We start from the raw sequence: 12,537 nt of genomic DNA, 5'->3' as shown, positions 1-12,537 counted from the left end.
GAGGGATATGGTCGCCAGAAGTGGAGGGGGTTTTAGTTCAGACGGGCAGCATGGTCGGTGCCGACTTGGGGGGGCCTGTTCCTGTGTTGTAATTTTCTTTGTTCTTTATCCTGCTGGAGAGGCCAGAATCAGCGTGCTGAGCGGGTCACTGCGCATGCGCCAATCTGCCCCCCCCCCCCCACCATCGCTGGCCTCCCAATCGTGGCCTTCAATTTCTTCCCAGGCCCCCACCCAACCCCCGCTCATGATTACCAGCCTAACCGACCCCCCACCCAATATGCAGCCCCGATCATCTCTCTCCCTCTCCTACCAATCCCATTGCAGAGTGCGCAGCATGTCCCCCCACCACTAACAAACAGCCCTGCCCCCAGTCGCCCCATCCTCCTCTGGCCCCACCCCCTTGGCACTGCCTGCTGCCCAGTGGGCAGTGCCAGGGTGCCAGGTTGGCAGTGTCCAAGGGGCACACTCCCTGTCCCTAAGCTCCCAGGGGGTCCTCAATGGCCTCTGTCCCCACCAGTGGGGTGATCATGCCTGGTCCCCATTGATGGGAACCATCTTTAATCCCTGCTAGCGGAACCTATCCCAGGGGGGTGGGGGAGATATAAGTGAGCCCAGTGCATACCGTCCCAGGCTCGCTAATGATATGGAAATGTTAATTTCCATATTGTAATCAGCCTTGCGCTGATTTCCAGTGCTATTCAAAAAACATCGCCAGGGAGACTTGCAATCGGCCGGATGCCGGTCGCGAGTTCCACTACAGGCCCCCCCACTAACGTCTCCCGGCCCACTGCGCTACTCGAGCAATGCAGTGGGCTGGGAGAATCGCCCCCAGAGTCATTATAATAAAGTAATATAAGTAAGCAAAGTAGGGTAAGGGAAATAAAGTTAGCGTAAAGGAGGTAAGTTAATATTATTCTTACATAAGCATATTTTTTGTTAAAAAATTGAGTAAATAAGGGGCTTAAGGGTAATCATGGCATGAAAGGTCACACCCGTGATATGCTCCTCCTGTGCTATGTGGCAAATCATTGAGCTTTCCACGTGTGCGGAAAGTGTGTCCACCTGCAGCGACTGGCTAACTGCATTTTGGTGCTGGAGCTGAGGGTGGATTCACTGTGGAGCAACCGCAATGCTGAGCAAGTGGTGGATAGCACATTGAGTGAGGTGGCCATACAGCAGGTGAAGATTAAGCAGGTAGAAAAGGCATGGGTGACCACTAGGCAGAGTAGAGGAAGGTAGATAATGCAGTAGCCCCATGTGGCCATCTCAGATGACTGTGCAGAGGAAAGTAGTGGAAGTCAACTTCATGCACCATGGGTGGGTCTGCTGCACAATAGGGGAGGAGGAAGAAAGACAGGGCTTTAGTGGTAAAGGATTCAGTTGCTAGTGTAAGTTTCTCCGGCCACAAAAGAGAGTCTGGCTGCAAGCCACTGATTTGGCCAGAGTGGAATGGGAGCACACTTTTAGGTAAATCTGACAGAACAGTGGGGCACATTCAAGAAGTAAATAGGGAGAGTACAGAGCCAACATGTTCCAATAAAGAAAACGGGTAGGACCAAAAAATCCAGTCAACCCTGGTTATCGAGGGATATACAACATTGGATAAAGACAAAAAGGAACGCTTATGGGAGACATCAAGGGTTCAAAGCAGCAGAACCCTAGAGGAGTACAGAACGTGTAAGAGGGAACTTAAAAAGGAAATCAAGAGATCAAAAAGGGACATGAAAGGATATTGGCAGGTAAAATAAAGGAAATTTCTACGTTGTTTTACAAGTGCATTAAGCGTAAAAGGATAACTAGGAAAGGATTAGGGCCCACACTGGTAGTTTGTATGTGGAGCAGGAGTACATAGGTAGGGTTCTAAATGAATACTTTGTGCCGGTGTTCACTTCACTCGCGAGAGAAACGGTGTGCTATGCTTTTTATGGGTTTTCAAAACCCGCACCACAGATAAAAATGGATACGGAAGGAAATATAATTGTTGTCCCTCATATAAAATGTGGAACCTGAGCAGGGTTGGTGCGATTTTTGCACAATAGGCATTCCTGAACCGCATAAGGGCCAGAGGAAAAATAACATGAGGCCGGGAATGCAGAGGAAAATTCGATTTCTCCAAGCAGCAGCCAAATGTAGCATTGATAATTCATATTGGTATGATACGTTTCCTGATAAAAAAACAATAACTTGCCATCATGTTACAATTTCAAAGCAGTTGGTGTCTCAAAACAGTTCACAAAAGAGAAATAGACTCAACAGTAACGGGAGAGATGACCAAGAGCATAGTTAAAAAGATAAGTTTTGCGAAGGCTTCTAAAGCTGGCAAGTGTTTGCAAGGCAGAAGTGTTCAACAAGGGAGTCTCAGAGGGAAAAACAAGATAGGAAAGTTTGGAGGGATATGGGCCAAATGCAGGCAAATGGGGTTAGCCTAGATGGGCATTTTCATTAGCATGGACCAGCTTGGGCTGAAGGGCCTGTCTCCGAGCCGTTGATTCTATGAAGATAGTTCAAGGATGTGCCTTGATTGGGAATCAGGAGACCAAAGGGCAAGGGCTAAGATGAAGGGTTGGAAGAGGTCACAGAGAAGGGGCAGTGTTAGGCTAAGAAAGAGATTTTTAAGTGAAAACAATGATTTTCATTTCAACGTACTGATGATCAGTAACTTCATTTTCAAGGAGAAACAGGAGACCGGACTTTTGCAAAGGAGATAGGAAGTACAAGTCAGGAAAGTTTCTGACTTCGCAAACCTGTCTCCAATGAAGAGGCCTCCACTTTCCATCTTTTCATTCTGGGGACACGGGAACAGAATGGAGTCTGTCCTGCGCTTCCCGGGGCAGGCTCCAGGCAGCAATGAAGGCGGTAGATGGTGACACTGGCAGACTAGTAATCATGACTATTTGGCAACAGTATGCACATAAGTTAGATCACATGGCCAGACATCTATTTTTCCAGATAGCCTCGCTATGAATGTCGGGCTATGTTCAAAGAATGGCTTGGAGGGGATTGATAACTTGTTTGATTCAAATCTTTATTACGTTGTAATAACCTGATTTTTCTTTGAAGTCTTTTCAATGCATGTGCATTTATTTATGCAAGAATAAGAGGGGTGAAGTGCATGAAAGTTTTTTTTTGTCATTGATACTATAAATAACTGTGTTTGGTCAAGAGCTTTATGAGAAGGCAAGAGGGGTGATGTATTTCAAAGGAAATTTTGAAGGCAGTTTTTTTTGGTTCCTGACTCAGGAATAGGTTTGTTCTGTGGTTCAAGACTCCTCAGAATCAATGAACCACATCCACTAACAGAACATTGAAGTTGCAGGTGTGTCTGAAATGCTCACCCCAACTATGGAGCCACCAAGGGTAAGAATGCTACACACACCCTTACCCCGCACTGGCAAAAAATGCTAGGAATGGGGGGCAGGAATCTTTGAATTGTCTCCTTGAATTGTTGCTCCCAGCTTTTCACCTCCATTTTTTGAGGGCTCCGGAATCAGCCCAACTCCAAGATAATCCAGGCCATAAACTTAAGGATTCCTTAAATATAGGAGCACTAGATGCTGTCATCCGAACTCCAGTCAATTCATTCAATAACTTTAAAGGAAATAATTGTTTATTTGTAATTTATTATTTTAAAATATCCAATGTATGACTCAATTTAATCCAAATGGATTTTAATATTATTGACATTCTATTGCAGGGTCAATCTGGTGCCTAATACACTACAAGGAAATATCTTTCCTCCTTTTCTGACCATCTCCTATGCAAATATTAAGATCCAAAATCCAGAAGAACAAACTGTTCCAGTAAGCATGCTTCCCTCTTTAAAAAAATATTCAAGGAGCAAGAGATAAATGAGCAAAATGTATGATAGTTTTCATATTTGCCCGATTTTGTGATCGGTGGCAAAGCGATGCCATTTGCCACCGACCTTGAAGAAAGATCAATCTCCGTGGCATGCATTTCACCTTTCCAATGTTAGTTTGAATTTGTACTAAGTTAAGACATTCAAAACAGTGTTGTCATCAAGCAGAGTAAGCAGTCAAATACAAAAAAGGGACATGAAAGGATAATGGCAGGTAAAATAAAGGAAATTTCTACGTTGTTTTACAAGTGCATTAAGCGTAAAAGGATAACTAGGAAAGGATTAGGGCCCACACTGGTAGTTTGTATGTAGAGCAGGAGTACATAGGTAGGGTTCTAAATGAATACTTTGTGCCGGTGTTCACTTCGCTCGTGAGAGAAACAGTGTGCCATGCAAGCCATGAATGATGTGCCATATAGAGCAGTATAAAGTGAGGGCTTTTGGATTCCAGCAAAGTCATTGATAAAGCACCAAATAGAATGTTGGTTCCCAAGGTTGAAAGGCACAACATAGTGAAGTGCTTCTGAAATGGATTGAAAGTTGGTTGAAACAGGAAGAAATGGTGCTCCATGGAACTGGATTAGTGTTAAACCTGTTGCTATTTTTAATATGTATAAATAGTTTGGAAGTGAAGGTAGAAAGAAAACTCTCCAAATTGATAAAGTACTTAATTTTCCAAAAAGCACTTAAGGGATGTTCTGTTTTCCTTTCTTTTTTTCCCATTCCGTTCCTTTCCTCCCTCGTATTGCTGCTCCAAGCTTTTAACCACCTCCACCTCTGAAATATTTGGTTCCTGATTTTTCCCTTCCAGTTTGGCTCTGCTACTTCTCCCTCAAGCACCATTCCAAGCTGCCTCCTGCCATTACTGTCATTAACTATCCTGTACCTGGAGTAGGAATTGTCAATCTCGCATTAATTCCTTTCCAAGGTTTACTGTGGCATTATGCACAATAGGACTGGTGTCAGGTAGAATGGCGCGGGTATTAGGGGAGGCCCTAGTCCACATTACCTTTGTTCCACAAGCATAAACATGAAACATTCCCAGAATGCTGACTGCCCACATCAAACACAAACAGTTGGCATTTAAGTTTGCTACTAATGTTTTTAAATTATGAGCAGTTAGATTGTATTGACCTTTGGAATCTGTAATTGATATTTTTTCCCATATATCCAACAGATATCTTTTTCTGTTGAATATGAAATGGATTTATCTACAGCTTATCAGAATACAGAAGTAAGTCTCTGTTTGAAATAATTATCATATTATTCTAACTAAATATTAACCTTGGTAACCTTGAAAGTTCAATCATGATAATCACAATTGTTTATAATTTGCAGTGAACTTCAACATAAATCAATTGCTTAGAGTACCTAATGAAAATTACTGAAGTAAAAAAAATCTCAAAGCTGAACAGAACAAAACTCACCCTTCACAGGAACTGTGATTTAGAATTTTTTACAATAGGTTCAAAGATCAAGCGACCATTGTTGAACAATTGAACTTCCTCTTTTGGATTGTATCCAAAACAGTCAGTGTGGTTGCTGTCTGTATTCACCTCTAACTTAACTGTAGCCCTCTGTATTTCTTATCTTAAATCAGATGTTCAGACTCTTCAGAACTTGTGGACATGAACAAGACACTGGGGTGAATTCAACCTATAGGAGTACTTAGGTTTGGGAGTAGATAGAGGACTCGGTGTTTGTAAAATAACATGACAGGAAGCTGGCTCCTACTTGTCATCTTCTACATTTAACTACAGTGTATTTGGCTGCATGCAACCAACCCCTGCAATAATAAGAAACTCAAGAGAAATGGATAAAGGAATTCCATTTGTACTTTTTGCAATTAGGGATGTCCCTAATGAATCAACAAAATTCAGTCCATTCAAATTAATTTTGGTCTTGATGTAAGAGGACCACTTAACTTGATCAAGGAGAAATTGGTGAGTCAGCGTTCTGAGACTTCATTATTGGACTATGTGTCAAACTTTAGGGAAAGATTAACTAGAGCTGGTGAGTTGGCTAGACAGCATTTAAAGGTGGCACAGCATGTAATGAAAAAGAAACAGATAAGAAATTGAAAATTCGTAGTCTTGCCAGCAGGGATAAAGTATTAGTATTATTAGCAGTGGCAGGTGAACCTTTTATAACAAGGTGTAGTGGGTCTTATCAAATCAAAAGAAAATAGAGTGATGTGAATTATTTGATCAGAACACTAGATAGAAGACACACAGGGTGAGCCACGTGAGCATGCTCACATGGTAATTTGATAGGGAAGAAAAGCAGAAGAAGGATGTGTTACTTGTTACAATGCAGAGTGAAGAAATAAATCCAAATGATTCTGAATTGACATTCCTCAAATTAGATGGGATAATGAGGAAGTAATCAGAAATTGGGATAGATTACTGAGTTACCTTCCGGAGGAAAATCAAAATGACCTGAAAGAGTTATTACAATCACATGGAGATATATGTGGGAATGAACTGGCAAGTATTAAAGTAATTGTGCATGAGGTAGATGTCAAAAATGCCGTCCCAATTGAAGAATGATTTTGTATAGACTTAATCCATTCAAGTTGGCATAGGTTTAGAAGGAGAAGCTGATGTTTGTTCAGTCTGAAATTCAGCAGCCGAAAGTCTCGATCAAACACTACGAAGAGCTACTGGATAGTTACAAATCTCAGATAATGACGACACAAATGGAGGCAGATAAGTGCAGTGTAAAATTGGTAAAGACAGAAAAGGAGAATCAGTTACTGAACAATGATGTGAATAAAGAAAATCAGCAAGTGCAGAGACAAATGCAAGAAAGATCAACTGATTTAAAGCCTGTTCTTGATTTGCTGAAATTAACTGAACATAACTTACAGCATTGTCAAAAACAGCTCATCATCTATGAAAAGAAAAATGTATATGAATCAGCAGTTATGTGTAATCTCAAGATGGAGATTGAAGAGCAGAAGTATTTTACTACTGCAGACAAATGAAAAGGACAACAACGTGAAGTGAGTCTGTTTGATGAAACTGTACTATCATTCAAAATTAACTGCTGGAATAATGAATCGACATAGCTTGTACAGACATGGATACCCAAAGAAACAGTACTATTCATAGTTGGTGTCTGAATAATTTCCAGTGGTTTTCCCAACAGCAAAACTGCGACAATGATCCCTAAACGCATAATTACAACAAATCCTGACACCAAAGAAGACAGTCTGCTGTATATCTTTACAAAAGAATGTACAGAAAAGGATAATGAAGATCTATAACAAATGCAGGAATTGATAAACTACCTTGGAATAGAAAGATATACAATTAGAGATGCTGGAAAGAATGTTGAGTGTATTCTTTCTCAACAGAAGATGGAGTAGGACAGCCTGACAGGGGAACTAAGGGCAATTAACAAGAAAGGAGACAGAGATAAAGTGACTATTCTGGATGGCCCTGACCACACACATGTGAACTGAGAAAGCGTGCAAAGGGACAGGTTCTCTTTGACAAGTCTATGAGTAGCTCAACCTTCTGGAAAATGATTACTTCATTTTGATGTTTCGAGACTTCAAAAATCAAGAACTGAAGGAGGTTTTTGAAAAGGAAGAGGAAGCAGCTGAGCAATAGCAGTGTGTTGAGGAAAAAAAGGAAGAGAGAATGTGATTGCTAATGCTTTATCACGACTTTGACGAAAGAAGGAGGAAGGTTCAATTTTGGAAGAAGAGGACTGAGCTGGACAGTATCACCATTTGCATGCATAGATTTAATAAAATGTACATATATATTCCTAGACCACTAATAGTGTGAAACTAAAGGTTTGAAAAATGAAGCCACCTTTGCATGTTGATGATTCATTTTTTTAAGGGAGGGGTGTGACGATACTTTAAGAAATGTATTTTGTGTTATGTTTCTTGTGAAGGATATGTTAGGATATTGCTATAATATCAGAATCAGTTGTAAAATGACTTTTCGTGACTACATTATTCCTGATGAAAACTATTTGAATACAAAAGTTACTTGCCAAATATACATGTATGCACCAGATTTGAGGTTTAATACTTGTAAATTTAAGTAATGTGAACCTTTTAGAAACCTGTTGGATATTCTTTGATAAATATGCTAATCAACAGAGGGGCCATGGTCTTTCATGGTATCCCAATGGAAAAGAACCCAAGGATTAAAAGGGAAGTGTCTCACTGTGCCACCCAATTCCCTTTCAAAGAAAGCTGTTTTGCTGATAATCTAGCTTTTATAAATATTGCTGTACTTCTTAGACTTTCTTAAAATAGATTTTTTGAATGGCTGATTAGTTACAATACTGAATTAAGTTCCTCTTTTGTGTAAGTTCAGCTTCTACTGAACAACATTTTCCAGTCTTGACCAGGTCACCTGAAATTGACAGGGAGATAAAACTGAACAGAGGAGGGAATTTTGCACTTGGGGAAGAAGGAATCCATTGTGATAACAAACTTATATGCAAAATCCAGATTCCACAAGCTGAATCAAGTCACTTTCAAAATCAGTGAGAAAAATATAATGGCAAGGTTGGGTGCAGTAATGTGGAGGGGAGATGACTGAAGGGAGGAGTGAGTGCATGGGTGAAACATAGAAAGTAGGAAAAACTTTTAAAATCTGGATTTAGTAAAATGCATGTTTGATAGTGCTGTTTTCTATTCCTTTAGATTGCACTGGGTTTCCTGAGTGGCTTATCAACAATATACTCCGTGTTAAAGACAGCCAGTTGGAAAAGACGAATTGGGTCTCAAATGATTGACATTCCAGTAAGTGGTGATTGATGTTTGATAAATTGTCATTATTGCTGCCTATTCAGAGTACCGAGCACTCAGATCCTGTGTGGATCAGCTGGCAGGGGTATTCGCAAACATCTTCAATCTCTCTTTACAACAATCTGAGGTCCCTATCTGCTTCAAGAAGATGACCATCATCCCAGTACCTAAGAAAAACCAAGCAGCGTGCCTTAATGACTATCGGCTGGTGGCTCTGACATCCATCATTATGAAGTGCTTCGAACGCTAGTCATGGCACGACTCAATTCCAATCCCCTGAACTGCCTGGATCGACTACAGTTTGCCGACTGCTACAACAGGTCCACAGCAGATGTCATCTCCCTGGCCCTTCAATCCTGGAACACCTAGATAACAAAGACACCTATGTTAGACTCCTGTTTATTGACTACAGCTCAGCTTTCAACACCATTATTCCCACGAAACTCATCTCCAAACTCTGTGGCCTGAGCCTTGGCACCTCCTCTGCGACTAGATCCTGAACTTCCTAACTCACAGACTACAATCAGTAACGATAGGCAACAACACCTCCTCCACAATCATCCTCAGCAGCGGTGCCCCACAAGGCTGTGTTCTCAGCCCCCTACTATATTTCTTGTATACCTATGGCTGTATGGCCAAATTCCCCTCCAGTTCGATTTTCAAGTTTGCTGACGACACCACCGTAGTGGGTCAGGTCTCAAACAATGATGAGACAGAGTAACAGGAATGAGATAGAGAATCTGGTGAACTAGTACGGCAACAATAATCTCTCCCTCAATGTCAACAAGACAAAGGAGATTGTTATTGACTTCAGGAAGCATAAAGGAGAACATGCCCCTGTCTACATCAATGGGGACAAAGTAGAAAGGGTCGAGATCTTCAAGTTTTTAGGTGTCCAGATCACCAACAACCTGTCCTGGTCACTCCATGCCGACACTATAGTTAAGAAAGCCCACCAATGCCTCTACTTTCTCAGAAGACTAAGGAAATTTGGCATGTCAGCTACGACTCTCACCAGCCTTCACAGATGCACCATAGAAAGCATTCTTTCTGGTTACATCACAGCTTGGTATGGCTCCTGCTCTGCCTAAGACTGCAAGGAACTACAAAAGGTCGTGAATGTAGCCCAATCCATCACGCAAACCAGCCTCCTACCCATTGACTCTGTCTACACTTCCCGCTGCCTCGACAAAGCAGCTAGCATAATTAAGGACCCCACACACCCCGGCCATTCTCTCTTCCACCTTCTTCCGTCAGGAAAGAGATACAAAAGTCTGAGGTCACGTACCAACCGACTCAAGAACAGCTTCTTCTCTGCTGGTGTCAGACTTTTGAATGGACTTACCGTGCATTAAGTTGATCTTTCTCTACACCCTAGCTATGACTGTAACACTTCATTCTGCACTCTCGTTTCCTTCTCTATGAACGGTATGCTTTGTCTGCATAGCACGCAAGAAACAATAACTTTTCACTGTATGCTAATACATGTGACAAATCAAATCAAATATTCACAGTGGACTGTAATGAAGCTCTGAAAACATGGAATGGATTCAGAAGGCATGGTGGTGGCATTCTCTTGCTACCACTACCTGGAAAAGATATTTTGCAATTATATAGTTAATTGTTAGCCTCAGTGGATAATGAATAACATTGCAATTGTCATTAGATCATCCACTTGCCAAGTAGCCACCCATACATCATGATGCGCCACACAGGAGACCCATGACCTCACATCTTCATACCTTCATAGCATAATAGTGTGACTAAGAATGAGTAAGCCAGTAGGCTGTCAGTTGTCACGCAGATCTTTTCTTCCACCACACCTTAGCATTATTCATTGATGATCTGTTGAAGGTGATTAGCGCATATAAGCTGTCAAAAGCGAATGAGAGCATTGTAAGCTGCATGGCTCACCCATTGCACCTTACATTTGTTTTGATAGAATGTCATAGATGAAATGTTGGGTAAGGAATGGGTCCAGCTACTCCACACTCCACATGTCATGACTTGCAAATATTAGTCAAAGATGTCCTGCTGTACCCTCCAGTTGCTACAAAAAAGACAACTTCAAATTTGTAACATGAGCACAACAGGCGAGCATCAGAAATCTTGGATACAGTGCGGAAAAGGTTCAATGATCTGTAACTTTCTAGCAAGGTGGGTAGTTTGGCTCATCCACAGAGAAATCCAAGTGAAGGTTCACATCTGGATGCTGCAGCTCAGGCATTAGACCTGCCGCATAGTTTTGCTGCAGTATTATATGCATAACTGCTCATGTAGGTGCACACAACAGATGTGAATAATCACTGACACACAGGCACCTTAGAGAGAATTATCCTTATATGCACTAGGGTAGGTCAGCCTGCCATGACCCATTAGACCAGTGGAATAGATGAGCAACTGTTCGTAAATGATGGTGAATTGCCAATTGCAGGTGATCAAGGTGGTGGTAAATACACCATGGAATGTGGTGGTAATAGTATCCGTCATGCTGTCAGTTTGGTAAGCGCAAGAGAATGTTGGCATGAGAAGGATTGCTAGGATGGTGTTGCATCATAAGGACATTCCAAGCATGGTTAAAGGCAATGGCATGCATCAAAGTGTGCTTTCACGATGCAAAGGACTGTATCTAAATATTTATTTCTATGTTCTGCAGAGGTTCTAGTTCTGCTCACTAATGCCACCCTCCCCACTCTCCCACACCCACCCCTGGGCTACCTCATTCCTCAGGCATCAGGAGGAGGATGTCTGAAGAGGCAGCATCGCATCAGACTAGCCCACACTCCACCAGCACTGATAGCAGCACCTCGGAGAAATGTAGCGCACATGTGGAGTGAGTGGCACAGGGTGAAGGACACTGAGCCAGAGTGCTGCAAGAGGTATCAGTGTCAGAGACATCTGTGAGCAGTCTCCCTTGGAGGAGGGTGGAAAGTTTCAGTAATGCTCATTTTGGGCACTGCGTTTGGACCATCAGCAGCAGATGTGTAGACATGTGACAGAGTTCTCTGAGGCAGTGGGAGCTCTTGGACTGTGAATGGAGGAGTCTATTGAAAGATTAACCACCCTCATGGAGAGACACTTGCAGCTGCACTTGGAGTGAATGTGAGAACAGCATCTTAGCCAGGGAAAGGTGCAAGTGTCCTTCATTAGCCTGAAACAATCTGCTCAGAGTATGAACACTGACATCCATGGAATATGAGGAGCTGCTCACCCTGCACAGGATGATCATACTGTTGGCACAGCAGTTACTGGAATGGACAAATGCTGAGCACCAGCATTCTGTCCATCAATCCCACCTGAAGGTCAATCCAGGCCTTTGAAGGTTATGGAGGTGGGTGAGCCTCTCAACACCCTCCATCTCCCCAGCTGCTCTACCAGAGCCCTCAGCTGCTGCAGCCAGTGACCACAGCTGCCCATGCAGAGATACAGAGACTGCAGCCTGAAGGACGTTTCCCACAGGTGCCTGCAGGAATTGCCATATTGAGTAGTGAGCAGCCTACCCCCATCTCCTCAGAGGCAACACATTGCCGGAGTATGCCCTAGCACAGCATGCTGTCTCATACTGCACTAATGGGTTCACCATGGTGACACTTTTCAATTTGTGAACACTACAACTGAGCATTTCTGGAATATATATGCATTCATTGTAGATGTCTTGGTGTGTTTTTTTTTACAGTACAAAACTCAAAATGAATGTTAACGTAAAGAATTATGTTCTTAGCAGTGACACTGAAGGCAGCTTGCTGAGGTCCATCTTGCACTAACATCATCAGGAATACAAGATTGGAATCATGAGGCAGTGGAGGATATCATCCTTCCCTGGTCTTTCACATAAGTTTGTAGTAAAGGCTTAAGAACAGATGTTCCTTACATCATTCATTGTCCATTCACGTTTGGCTTT

At 42.3% G+C, this 12,537-nt stretch overlaps 1 protein-coding gene across 1 annotated transcript in view; it reads left to right on the top strand.

Moving 5' to 3' along the window:
* Positions 1 to 12,537, top strand: part of tmem67 (transmembrane protein 67) — a 148,277-nt gene that overhangs the window by 88,932 nt on the left and 46,808 nt on the right. Inside the window, exons 15-17 of the mRNA XM_078216975.1 lie at positions 3,695 to 3,800; positions 5,037 to 5,093; positions 8,532 to 8,630. Of these exons, the coding sequence (XP_078073101.1) occupies positions 3,695 to 3,800; positions 5,037 to 5,093; positions 8,532 to 8,630 (262 nt within the window). The remainder of the gene's footprint in view (positions 1 to 3,694; positions 3,801 to 5,036; positions 5,094 to 8,531; positions 8,631 to 12,537) is intronic.

Source organism: Mustelus asterias, chromosome 7 (assembly GCF_964213995.1).
Source record: "Mustelus asterias chromosome 7, sMusAst1.hap1.1, whole genome shotgun sequence".
Classification (NCBI taxonomy): Eukaryota; Metazoa; Chordata; class Chondrichthyes; order Carcharhiniformes; family Triakidae; genus Mustelus; species Mustelus asterias.
The sequence above is the reverse complement of the archived record's forward strand: the minus strand, read 5'-3'. Positions and strand labels throughout refer to the sequence as shown.